This window comes from Erythranthe guttata, chromosome 2, assembly GCF_056151865.1.
Source record: "Erythranthe guttata isolate IM_541 chromosome 2, IM_541, whole genome shotgun sequence".
In the NCBI taxonomy this organism is placed as follows: Eukaryota; Viridiplantae; Streptophyta; class Magnoliopsida; order Lamiales; family Phrymaceae; genus Erythranthe; species Erythranthe guttata.
Genome location: NC_142534.1, coordinates 6,306,259 through 6,319,394, shown reverse-complemented (window position 1 = coordinate 6,319,394; position 13,136 = coordinate 6,306,259). Strand labels below are relative to the sequence as shown.

At 35.8% G+C, this 13,136-nt stretch overlaps 3 protein-coding genes across 3 annotated transcripts; 2 read left to right on the top strand and 1 right to left on the bottom strand.

The window, feature by feature from the left end:
• LOC105977061 (pentatricopeptide repeat-containing protein At3g62890) lies at positions 1–2,892 on the top strand. The gene has a single exon (XM_013002324.2). It carries the CDS (start codon positions 122–124, stop codon positions 2,510–2,512), a length of 2,391 nt encoding a protein of 796 aa, XP_012857778.2. The 5' UTR covers positions 1–121; the 3' UTR covers positions 2,513–2,892.
• Positions 2,893–3,065: 173 nt separating this feature from the next.
• On the bottom strand, positions 3,066–5,721 carry PGN (Tetratricopeptide repeat (TPR)-like superfamily protein). Its single transcript, XM_013002336.2, has 2 exons — positions 5,025–5,721; positions 3,066–4,752 (listed from the first exon to the last, which is right to left on the bottom strand). The coding sequence occupies exons 1-2, from the start codon at positions 5,631–5,633 to the stop codon at positions 3,535–3,537; spliced, it is 1,827 nt and encodes a 608-aa protein (XP_012857790.2). The 5' UTR covers positions 5,634–5,721; the 3' UTR covers positions 3,066–3,534.
• A 3,433-nt stretch (positions 5,722–9,154) lies between these two features.
• On the top strand, positions 9,155–12,476 carry LOC105977082 (F-box family protein). Its single transcript, XM_088826437.1, has 7 exons — positions 9,155–9,545; positions 9,764–9,937; positions 10,307–10,469; positions 10,556–10,696; positions 11,290–11,389; positions 12,003–12,303; positions 12,384–12,476. The coding sequence occupies exons 1-5, from the start codon at positions 9,310–9,312 to the stop codon at positions 11,302–11,304; spliced, it is 729 nt and encodes a 242-aa protein (XP_088682563.1). The 5' UTR covers positions 9,155–9,309; the 3' UTR covers positions 11,305–11,389; positions 12,003–12,303; positions 12,384–12,476.
• The last annotated feature ends 660 nt before the right edge of the window (positions 12,477–13,136 follow it).

Below are 13,136 nucleotides of genomic sequence, written 5' to 3'. Positions count from 1 at the left end.
ATATCGCATCAAGAAATTAAGAAATGTCGGGCGCGAATTTGAATTAGAATGCTCTCTCTCCCTCTCTCTTCTTATTGTTGATTAGGCGGTACTTGTTTCATTTGCATAAAGAACTTCATACATGAGTCTGGGAAAGTTAATTTCATGTTCAGCCATTAAATCATCCCTTAACTATAAACCCACTTCAAGAACAACAATAACTCTCTCAGATTTGGACACTCTTTTCTTACAATGCCGAAATCTCAATTTCTTCAATCAGGTCTTATGCCAAACGATCTGCACTGGGCTAATCAACGACGCCTATGCTGCTAGCAGAATCCTCAAGTTCTCCACAGACTCAACCTTCGTTCACATCGATTACTCCCATAAGATCTTCGCCAACATTCAGAACTCAAATGGGTTCATTTGGAACACCATGTTTAGAGCCTTCGTGCAGCGAAACAGGCCGCGGGATTCGATCTCTCTGTACAAATCAATGATAAAGGACGGCCTTTTATGCATTGATAATTACACCTACCCAATCTTGATTCAAGGCTGCTCCGTCGGTTTCGCCGAGTTTGAGGGGAGGGAGCTCCACGGTCACGTGGTGAAAATGGGTTTCGAGGGAGATGTTTATGTGGTGAACAACTTGGTAAATATGTATAGTGTGTGTGGGCGCGTTGGTGATGCTCGAAAGGTGTTTGATGAAAGTCCTCTTAGAGATTTGGTTTCTTGGAATTCAATGTTGGCTGGATATGTTTTAGGCGGGTGTGTGGAAGAGGCAAAGCTGTTGTTTGGTATGATGCCTAGAAGAAATGTCATTGCATCAAATTCTATGATTGTTTTGTTGGGTAAGTGTGGCAGGGTGAGTGAGGCACGTCAATTGTTTAACGATATGGAGGAGAAGGATTTAGTATCTTGGACTGCTTTAATTTCGGGTTACGAGCAGAACATGATGTACGAAGAAGCGTTTGATCTGTTTTTGACTATGTATAATGATGGGATTAGTGTGGATGAGGTGGTCATAGTGGCCGTTCTTTCTGCTTGTTCGCATTTATCGAGTATCCGAACGGGTGAATTAGTTCATAGTTTGGCTGTAAAAGTCGGTTTCGAAACTTACGTAAATCTGCAAAATGCTTTGATTCACATGTACTCCATATGCGGGGACGTGTTTTCTGCGAAGAAGCTCTTTAATACCGGTCGTTACTTGGACTTAATATCCTGGAATTCGATGATTTCTGGATACATCAAATGTGGAATGCTCGAGAATGCAAGGGCACTATTCGATAAAATGCCTGAGAAAGATGTTGTCTCGTGGAGCTCAATGATATCAGGTTACGCCCAATTCGATAAATTTTCCGAGACTTTAGCGTTATTTCACGAGATGCAGTGTGCAGGCGTTAAGCCAGACGAAACCACTTTGGTGAGCGTGGTTTCAGCTTGTACTCAACTTGCAGCCCTAGAGCAAGGCAAGTGGTTAGACGCTTACATACGTAAAAACGGGCTGAAGGTGAATACAATCCTCGGTACAACTCTTATTAACATGTACATGAAATGTGGGAGTGTCGAAAATGCGGTAGAGGTTTTCGAAGGAATGGAGGAAAAGGGAGTTTCTTCATGGAATGCTCTAATTCTTGGATTTGCCATTAATGGGCAAGTCGGAAAGTCTCTCGAGACTTTTGAGGAGATGAAGAAATGCAGAGTTGTGCCAAACGAAATAACGTTTGTAGCGGTTCTTGGTGCTTGTAGGCATATGGGCTTAGTCGAAGAAGGGCGGCGATATTTCGATTCGATGGTGAATGAATATAACATAGAACCGAATATTAAGCACTACGGGTGTTTAGTGGATCTTCTTGGAAGATCGGGGCTGGTTAAGGCAGCAGAGGAAGTGATCAACACTATGCCAATGGCACCAGATGTTGCCACATGGGGCGCTCTGATTGGAGCGTGCAAGAAACACGGTGATAAAGAAACGGGAGAGAGAATAGGGAGGAAGCTCATTCAACTCGAGCCGGAGCATGATGGGTTTCACGTTCTTTTGTCGAACATATACGCTTCGAAAGGTAATTGGGAAAACGTGATGGAGATAAGAGGGATGATGAGTCAGCACGGTGTGGTGAAAACTCCGGGTTGCAGTGTGATCGAAGCGGATGGTGTTGTGCATGAGTTTCTTGCCGGAGATAAATCGCACCCACGGATGGAGGAGATTGACGGGATGCTGGCGGAGATGGGGCGGAGATTGAAGAGATTGGGGTATACGCCTGGTGTGGGTGAGGTTTTGCTTGATATAGACGAAGAGGAGAAAGAAACGAATCTGTCTAGGCATAGTGAGAAGCTTGCAATTGCGTTTGGCCTTTTTGCGACTAGTGGGCCCGCACCGATAAGAATAATCAAGAATTTGAGAATATGCGGGGATTGCCATGCGGCGGCGAAACTTGTATCCGAAGCTTTTGATCGTGAGATTGTGATTAGGGATCGGCATCGGTTTCACCATTTCAAGCATGGTTCTTGTTCTTGCATGGATTACTGGTAGCCAAAATATGATGCACCAATAAAACATAAAACAATTGGGTTTTCATTAGATTATTTAATCTCATCTTGGCTAATTATATCTTGGCAACCAAACGAGGCCTTATTAAAATACGAAGGCAAAATATAACATGCATTACCATTTCTTATCAATTTGGAAGTATTACATTGTCTCAAATTCAGAAGTCGGTGACGGAAAATTCGAATGTGGATGCAATTTTTTTTCCGGGACAAGTGTATCAATGAGGATGGAAAAGCACGTATTTGTAAACAATCTCTCGTATTAACAATTTTGTATATGTTGTAGGAATGTAGGTTATAACTCTTCACTTGTAATTCTTTTTCGGTTTCTTATGAAGTTATCGATTACTTTTGGATATGCAACCTGTCGTTTATATTTTCAAATCGATCTCATTCTCAAATCATTCGCCCGAAACACGTTTAAACATAAACATTAAATTTTCCATTTCATTTTCATACTAATAGAACATTCTCAATTAATTAATTTTCTGTAACACCAAAAACACAAACCAAATAATCTTCTAGTCACAAAAGGGTAGATAAATTTTCCTTTGATAAATACCAGAAACAATTGCATTGGCTTCATAGGAAACTAGAATTCGATTTACAAGGCATGATTTAGTAACCTAATTTAGTACCATTTTTCGTACGGTACCGTATGCTAAAAATACCAACAATTGAAAAGGAACCAAAAAAAAAAGCAAAGAGAGAGACAGAAGATTAAAGTTACTGATGCAATCAAAATCTGCAGTTAGTTTTCGTCGCCAGCCAATAGCTGATGTCTATCCCGATTCCCGAGTATACATGGTTATGCTGAAACTTGTTCTTATTCTTCTTCTTTCTTGACCAATACTCGAAAAGCTCCGTGTAGCTAAAAATACATCATTTCACCAGATTGAATGAATGAAAGAATGAATCTAATCTACCTTTTTTTTGGGCGCCAATCATAAACATTTATATAGCTCCACCACAACAAGAATATAAATATCCGTTTTTTTTTCTCGTTCAAGTCGCATCTTCTAAATCAAGAATCAAGCAATCCAAATCAAGATTAATAAATCCAACTTCTCTCATGTGCAAACTCAGGACATCCACCGTTTCATAAACCAACTCGATATGCAAACCCAACTTATCTCCAGCAACAAAACTATAAACCGTAGTTCGCACCTCGATCCAACTCCTCCCCGCCTCTCTCTTACTCCCCATACCCCTCAACAATTTTCTTATCCTCGCAAAATCCCCCCATTTCCCATCAGCCGCGTATATATTCGATAATGCCAAATACGTCCCTGCCACACTAGACCTCAAATCCAAAACCCTACTAGCTGCCAACTTCCCCAATTCCGATAGCTTATGTGCTTTGCAGGCTCCAAGAAAAGCCCCCCAAACAAACTCGTCTGGCATAAAAGGCATCGATTCTATAAGCTCATACGCTTCCTTAACTCTCCCTGCACGACCAAGCAAATCCACCACACACCCGTAAATTTCTTGATCAGGGGTAATATCGTAATTTTTCACCATCGACTCGAAGTACTTTAAGCCCTCGTCAACTAGCCCTGTGTGACTACAAGCATTGAGAACCGCAACAAAGACAACCCGGTCGGGCTTAACTCCCGATTGAACCATCTTATCAAATAATTCAACAGCTTCTTTTCCAAGCCCATGGCTTCCATATCCAACCATCATAGAGGTCCACGAAACGACGTTTTTAGCCTCCATCTCGTCGAAAATTTTGCACGAATTTATTACGTTTCCACATTTAGCGTACATGTCGATTAAAGCGTTTGCCACTCCCATGTCGTTCTCGAGGCCTCTTCTTAAAATCCCTCCGTGAAATTGTTCTCCGATCCCTAAAACTGCCATGTTAGCCACTGCAGCTATCATGGAGGTGAATGTGAAACAGTTTGGATTGAGGCCTTCTTCGAATTCCAAAACCGAGTATAGTTTGAGGGATTCGTGTGGATCGGATTTTTCATATCCTGCAATCATTGTGTTCCATGTGATTATGTCTCTCTCTTTCATCCCTTTAAAGCATCGATATGCTTCGATCAAACCGATGCACCTGCAGTACATGTCTAAGATAGAATTCATTACGGGAATACTTGTTTCGAAGCCACACTTGAATACCGTGGCGTGTATCTGCTTGCCGTACGCTTGCGAGCCGATTGAAGCACAAGCCTTAATAGCTATTGAAACGTTGTAAGGATTTAGTTCGGCCTCCTCCTGTCAGCATAAAACAGACGAGAGCGTGTAAACGTAAGATTATTTCCTTGTTTGAAATACAAGATTCAATTTCAACTGTTCCAAGTTAGTTAAAATCGTTTAGCAAGAACCTAACTCGTGTTTATTAGTAGAAAAAAAATTCAAGAACTTCTAGTTCTTGATTATCTGTGACTTATCAGAAGATTGAAAACCCAATTGCACTATGCCGTAATCTTACACAATCACGAGAACTTTTGAAGGCTGATAAGTAACAATTGGTTGTTTTTACGTACCACTAACATCTGTCGAAACACTTTGAGCCCACCATTGCCATCTCCCAAGTGAGTATAACCAGCAATTAAAGTAGTCCACGACACCGAGTTCTTAACTCGAATCTCCTCAAAAACGGCGCACGCTCTTTCCATACCATCGCAGCACGTGCCATACATATCCATAAGTGCATTCTCGACGTAAATTTTGCCGAGCACGCCGTGCTTGACCGCCAACCCATGAACCAACGCGCCACAAGAGAGCGAGGCCATGTTTTTACACGCCTTGAGCACACTGGAGAAGGTGTACTCGTTGGGCTGCACGCCCGCCCCATCCCTCAGAAACTCTTGGAACATTCTCCAAGCGTTCGCGTGGGAGTTGCAGGAGGTGTAGCCACTGATCATGGCCGACCAAGCAACCACGTCTCTGTCAGGCATTTCGTCGAACAGGATGCGAGCCTCTTTGACAAGGCCCATTTCGAAGTACGATTTGATTACAGTGGTGGCTAGAACTGAAGGAGGCTTCGGCGAAAATGGCGGGGCGAAAAGGGTCGATGAGTTGGTGTGATACCGAAGAGAGCTGTGGGTTCTTGGATTGATATTGTGGAGGTGGAGCAGTTTCCTTGATGTCATATCTAGGCTACAACAGACATTTCGAAAAATACGAGGTAAGAGAATAATAACAAGACTATGGTCAACAATTTCCCTATCACCATATAATACTCTAATTTTCTCCAATGAAATTAGAAAATTATGATCTTATATGAATTTTAATTTTAATTTTAAATCAACTAAATTTTGTATTAAGGGCTGTGAATATTTTTGAAAGTATCTATTTTTAAAGAACAAAATATATGATGAAATGAAATCTTATATATAAAAAGTAAGAAACTGCTAGGGCAACCTAAGAAACACTAATGGTATATTTGTAATTTTTTTAATATTAATTTAGTAGTATATTTTTCATCTCCTGGTTTTCAGTTTTTTTTGTCTAATAACCTTCATAGTAAATTAAATTTGCAAATCCGCTAGCAAAATTCTAATCCGTGCATTGCACAAGGTGAATTGCTAGTAATACTACAAAATTATATGAGAATAAACATTTTTGAAGACAAACTTAAGATAATTATTTTAGTTTTAAGAAATACATTTGTTAGAATTATTGCAGAAGAATTTATGTGATAGCAACCATGTAATTCTTTTTTTTTTTTTTTTCTATGCAACTATGCATATATATTAATAAAACTATATACTAAAAAAATGTTATTGCGATTTGCGGGTAAAGTTACTAGTTCAATATAGACAATTACATAAGAGATGAGGGGGTTTGTTTGTTTTTTTTTTTTTTTTTTTTTATAATCTATGGTTAGCCTAGTGTCGTTTACATCCCTTGTATGGTTTGCAAACGTGAGTGCAAGTTTATCCGTTAACTGAATGCATCTATATGGTTAACTGCAGGTTCATATTATTATACGAAAATGTAAGTTTACTCGTGTTGAATATTTGACTTTTGAGTCAAATATAATTTAATTTTTTTGACTTTCTTAAATCAATTTTTATTATTTCCGAAAGTATTATTATTATATGATTTATTATTTTAATCCGGTATTATTTAGAGTTAGAGGGTGTTCGGCTAAACTTATTTTAAACAGCTGATAAGCTCTTACATCTGATAAGATGTTTTAAGAGCTGATAAGTTGTTACATCTTATTTTTACGAATTTTCAGAGTGTTTGGATAATGAGCTAATTTCCTATTTTTACTCATTATAAGATCTTAAATAAAAGGGTAAATTACAAACACCCCCTGAGGTATGGTCAAATTACAAAAACACCCCTCTTGTTTGGATAATTACAACTACCCCCCTCAACTATGACTTTTTCTTACACCCACACCCTTATGGTGCCAAATTCAACATAATCATCTAGATTCCGTGCAATGTGCTCTAGTTTGTACTCGTTTTGTGTAAAAATGCAGTTTCCGATGCACCACAAACTGATATATACAAGCTAAAAATCACATATTATGATCATCTTGCTTCATAATGTAGAGTTTGAATGGGATAAAACGGGTACAAAAATGATAATATTCCATATAATCTCGAAGATTCCACTAAATTTGAGGAGTTGAGGGGGTGGTTGTAATTATCCAAACAAGAGGGGTATTTTTGTAATTTGACCATACCTTAGGGAGGTGTTTGTAATTTACCCTAAATAAAAAGGTGGGGTAGAGGTATTTATTTAAAAAGATCTTATTTGCTCTCCAACAGCTTATTTAAAAAAAAAATTAAGATCTTTTTCTAAAAATTCACCAAACACTTTAGAAGAGCTTATAAGCTCTAAAACATCTTATAAGCTCATTTTAATATCTTATAAGCTTAGCCAAACACCCTCTTAGTGGGCAGTTATTTGAGCTTAATGGATAAATATTTTTATCACATATAGGTTATGAAGATCATGGACCGTATAAATATGAAAAGATTCCAGTTCACATTTTCTACAGAGAGTTGAAAGCAAAGAACTCCAGGTGTTGAACATATTTTACAATACCTTGTTTTCTTTATGGATTTCTCACTACATAATTAAGTCTGTTTTGGATTCAATATCATTGAATACTGGTTTGTATTCCTAGAGTGCTGCTAAGTCATATTGTTCTAAATTTTAGGAATTGATTTACGAAGAAATCAACTCGTGATTTCTTCTTAGAATAGAAGATCTTAGCTTCTCATCTGTATTCTTTTGAATATTGTTGCCTATGAAGTCACGATTGACAAGTTATATACTTGTGGATAATGACTAAAACTTGTGTCAATATTCTTATGCATAATCTTTCTCGACACAAGTTTTTGGTCTATCTTGTTTGACAGAAGTCTCTCATTTTATATTGATTGATATTATTTTACACGAATTCGGAGGCATTGAATTCTTTCAACTCGGTTACTTAGTGCACATATATGGTTGATTGCGGGTTTATTCATTACCAAAAAAAAAATATTGATACGAGTTCGAACGAGTCATTTAAAAAAAAAAAAAACTAATATAAATTATGTATGAACATAATAATAATAATAATAATAATAATAATAATAATAATAATAATAATAATAATAATAATAATAATAATAACAATAATAATCTTTATATATAAAATAAATGTTAGCCCCGAAACTCTAAAAGCAATTTTTTTATAAATATTTTTGTAAGATATTTGTTTCCTTTATTTTTTTCTTATTTAATAGCACTTTCAAAATTATTTTTTTCTTCTTCCTCTTTTATCGAACACGTTTCGGTTTTTTTAATTGTTTTCTTTTCCTTTTTTTTCTTCTTACTCTTTTCCCCTTCCCCACTAAACACAGTCAATTTTTTTTCACATTTTTTATTTTTAAATATTTTATTTTCCTTTTCCTTTTCTTCTTTTTTTCTCTTCAAGCACTAAATTTTCTCACATTTTTTATAGGACACGTTTTTTTATTTTGTTTTTCGTTTTTTCTTTTTTTTTTTCCCTTCCCCACTAAACACGATCAATTTTGAATTTTTTTCTTCACGTTTGTTTTTTCTTTTTAATTATTTACTTTTTTTTCCCTTTCCAACACTAATTTTTTTTTTCTTTTTTTTACCACAAATATGTATATTAAATTTAATTGATAGATATATTGATTATGATCGCAATTAATGAAATTACATTTTCGGTGTACCATTGTTTTGCTATTGTACATGTCATATATTTTACTAATTTCTAATTTTGTTTATCTTATATTTTTTTTCAATAGCTTCCCGTGCAACGCACGAGGCAAAATAATAATAATAATAATAATAATAATAATAATAATAATAATAATAATAATAATAATAATAATAATAATAATAATAATAATAATAATAATCCTAATAATAATAATAATAATAGTAATAATAATAATAATAATAATAATAATAATAATAATAATAATAATAATAATAATAATAATCCTAATAATAATAATAATAATAGTAATAATAATAATAATAATAATAATAATAATAATAATAATAATAATAATAATAATAATAATAATAATAATAATAATAATAATAATAATAATAATAATAAAATAATAATAAAATAATAATTATAATAAAAAAATAAAAAAAAAGGGCGAATATTGAAATGAAAGTTCACATAAAAAAGGCCCAAAATAATATTTTGCAAATTGAAGAAACTCACTCCAGAGTTGAAAGACCCGCGACTTCAGAGGGAGAGGGGGAGAGAGAGAGAGAGAGAGAGAGAGAGAGAGAGAGAGAGAGAGAGAGAGAGAGAGAGAGAGGTCTCAGATGATGTGGGTGCTACCAGACGAACTATGGAGAAGAATAATGGAAATTGGGATTGAATCCAAAACCCTAGATCACAAGAGCCTCTGCTGCCTCTCCATCACCTGCCGCCGCCTCCACCGCCTCGCCGGAGACGATACTCTCTGGTCTCCTCTTCTTCTTTCCGATTTCCCTCTTGATGTCAATTACACCTCCTCTTCAACTTCCAACGGCATATTTAAGAGCCTCTACCAAATCAGGTCTTTTTCTTTTCCGCCATCTATTACACATAATTTAATCTCAACTTTAAATCCGAAATTTAGAACCACTGTTAATTAATGGAGGAGTAGAAAATTATTTGATAATATTGAAGAAAAAAGGGATCTTGTGTGCATATCTTGGCTTTCTATTGGTATTATGGCCTAATAGGTTTTATTATTATTATTTCTGATTGTTTTGTTGCAAAAAAATGCGATAGGTATGCGAGGGGTAGAGAACAAAAGCGCCTAGCGCATAGAAGAGCTGTTCTGAGAATCGAGAGTGAAATAGCTGAGCGTTCGAGGAAAATTCAGGAGATTGAGCACCACTCCTTTGAGGAGAAAGAGAAATTGAATAAGGCAGTTTCTGAGTTGGTCAATCTACGTAGAATCAGGTAAAGAGGTTGTCCTTTGTGCAGATATAGCTATGATCATACAGTTTACGGTTTTCTGGAAATATTATGTTGATATCATTGAGCTGTTTGAGAAAATGTTATTGATGCTCGTGTGCAATTTAGTTTCGAAGTTTATGTGCAGAGGTTGGTTTTACGCAAAAGAATCCGAAGTGTGCTGAGTATGAGTTGAATGGTTTTTTTTATGTTCATAATAAGGCTGTACTTCTTTAGTCTATGTCTCGGTACTTGTGTCGGATTTTGGTTTAGCCTTTTAACCTCGGTGTGATTTCTTTTACTTGTAAATTCTTGCTCTTTGTCGTTACATTGGTTTAGAAGTTTAACTATCGTTTTTTTCTTGTGATGTTTCAGGCAAGCTTCTGTTGCGTTAAATGTTTGGCAGCCAGAGATTATTCGAGGCAGACAAAGACAGATAGTTCAGCAAAGCAGTGTGCCTATTGAGTTTCGGGTCAATTCCCTTGAGATGGAGCTTAACCTTTGCAAGCAGCAGATCGCAGGGTTTGATAAGGCCCTTGTAAGAATATATATATGTGTGTGTGTGTGCATTAAATGACTGTTTTGGTGGATGTTATATAGGCATTTATTATTGCTCTATTGCAGCGAATAGAAAAAAGAAGGCTTAATGCAGCTAAGGAAGAGCTAGCTTCTGTGAAATATCACCCATTACGAGATTTTGGTAGCACTAGTTTCCAGCCGAATGATTGCAGGACTAGACCTAAGAAATTGAAACACACTTCTAAGGTAAAGTACCAAATTATTTTCCTGTTATATACTCCAATTGATTTTGCCTACTATTTGTCTTTTATGCCTTTTGATCCCTTTGGTTAATAAATTAATACTTACAGATATTTAATATCCAAAAAGCGTCTATTGTCATTTTGTCCAAACCTGATAACATTAACGCCCGAGTTTGTCAAAAAAATTTGAATATTCATCTTCCTCTAATGTTGTCTGGGGATTGATTTTGCGATTCAGGAATAACCCCCTCACTTCACTCTAGGCTAAATTTATTCGGGTTCTGGAATTGCAGTATTTGATAATATGCAGTTGTCTGATAGAGACTGATTGAATTATGTATGATACGTTTTTAAATTGCCTACAGTTAAAGTATTTTTGGAGTTCATACAATGAATTTGTGTTAAGGTCACAGAATTGGAATTTGTGGTAGTGAAAATAAATCAATTTTGGAGCAAATTATTCTTCCTTCATTACTCAGACTTGATAGTTTTAGTTGTTACTTGTTAGATGTATCAGTTATCTTGCATTTGGTTTGATTTCTTTGACTGTAAACACTGTTTGACTTCCCAATAACTCATTATTTCTAATGGTTTCAGGCAAGCCGTGACTGAGCACTCGGCAGATGCGATCGAAATTGATGTCTGGAAATTGAAATTTGTCTTTTCAGACAACAGATTGCATGGTTCTAATGCCCTCGTACGTACATAACACCCTTTCAAGATTATCTCTATGTTCTATCTTTCGCACTGGAATACACTGTTTCTCATATAATATTTGCTACTATGAATTTGCATGTAGTATTCCTATTTCCTGTAGTTCTTGCTTGTTGTACTTCCTATTAGAACTAAAAATTCTCTAATTAGGGGTGCAACTAGCTCGAGTTCGAGCTCAAGCTCAAATTTTTATTATTATATTGTGTTAGTAAATAATATAATAAAAACTTAAAGACAGAAAGTTAGAAGCCCACTAGCCATTCGAGCTGAATTGTTTAATATTATATGTATATTTATTATATTTTTAATAATATATATTACTTATGTATGTAATAATAAAGAAAATTGGAAAGCGCACAAAAAACCGGCTCACAGGCTTATAAACAACTATAAATTAGGTCATAAAAGTACAATATTTTATCGAAACCTGCTACTCGTTCTCTTTTCATCTAGCTAGAAATGTAGCCAAGAATGGACCAATGTGGTTTTGAAACATGTTTCTTGTCAAAGGGTGGATATTGTATTACAACGAGTTGCCACATTATGTACCGTGTCAGTATATAATAACACGAGCTATTGTGTTCATGTTTTTACAGATTTTGCTGGCTCAATAATCACGAACAGTCTCTAACTCAGAACTCTATTTGCATGAGATATTGAAACCATCTTCATAAGCGAGATAGCAACGAGTCTGAGTCTAATGGGTTTTAGACCTAGCAGAGTTTTACACCCGGACAGATTCGGACTAGGCTGTGAGTTATATAGAAATCGACCCAGACCTGGCCGATTGACCGTATAATGTGCATATGTATAAATATTTTGAATCGTGTTTTTAAGGTTTCCAACTTTTCCCGTTTCCGTTGAAGAATGTTTTGAGTTAGAAGCTAGTTATCGGTTGTATTTTCAGATATGATTGAAGCATTCTATGTTGCAGGAAGTCCTTTTTTCTTCACTTTTTTGAAGTTTACTTGTTGAAGTATTTTTAGATTTGATTAGTGACAATTTTATGGTGTGCACTTCACATAACACATATATAGCATTTATAATATTATGTTTGAGTTTTGAGATAATTTTTTGTCAATGTATGTGTAAAATATCATGAAGATCGATCAAGACTTTTTTCTTTTCTATCAAGATTCCGGTGGCTGTAGGCATGATTTGTTGTTGGACCCTTTGAATTCATATGTTGGTTGGGCGGGTTCGGATCAATGCTATTATAAAGGTCGGGTTCTTAATAGATTTTTTGCGGGTGTAAGTAAACATGGTTTAACACAATCTTGGATTTTTCATCATAATCTTTCTCGGAGCTATATTCATTCCCTTGACGGCGATTCCAAATCTCGACTCGATGAGTCTTTTGGCTCGGAGTTATATTTACGACTCCTTTATGGTCTCCTGATAGCCTTTAAGTTGGCTTTTAACGGAAATTGTTCTCTCTTCAACTCCACGAGCATCACACTCAGATTTGTTAAAGATTTGCACGTGCTTATAGCAATGCATGGGATCCACAAGCTTGCAAATGTAATTTTCACCAGCAATTCAATATCACAAAATATGAACTCTAAATATACACGCGAGTCCTTGGTATCGTTTGAGAAGCGATAGCGTATAAAATACCTTATTATTCATCATTCTTGTTGTCCCTTTGACAATAGTGTTGAGGATTTGGATCTTCGTGCAATAAAGTAAGAAGAAAATAACGAATGTAGCAAACTCCTTTTCGAGCAAAA

Excerpts from the sequence above, each read along its gene's own strand:
- LOC105977061 (XM_013002324.2), top strand. The coding sequence starts at position 122 with ATGAGTCTGGGAAAGTTAATTTCATGTTCAGCCATTAAATCATCCCTT.
- PGN (XM_013002336.2), bottom strand. The coding sequence starts at position 5,633 with ATGACATCAAGGAAACTGCTCCACCTCCACAATATCAATCCAAGAACC. Across the intron at positions 4,753-5,024 it reads TGTTTCGACAGATGTTAGTG|GAGGAGGCCGAACTAAATCC; the intron begins GTACGTAAAAAC and ends TTATGCTGACAG.
- LOC105977082 (XM_088826437.1), top strand. The coding sequence starts at position 9,310 with ATGATGTGGGTGCTACCAGACGAACTATGGAGAAGAATAATGGAAATT. Across the intron at positions 9,938-10,306 it reads GTCAATCTACGTAGAATCAG|GCAAGCTTCTGTTGCGTTAA; the intron begins GTAAAGAGGTTG and ends GTGATGTTTCAG. Across the intron at positions 10,470-10,555 it reads CAGGGTTTGATAAGGCCCTT|CGAATAGAAAAAAGAAGGCT; the intron begins GTAAGAATATAT and ends GCTCTATTGCAG.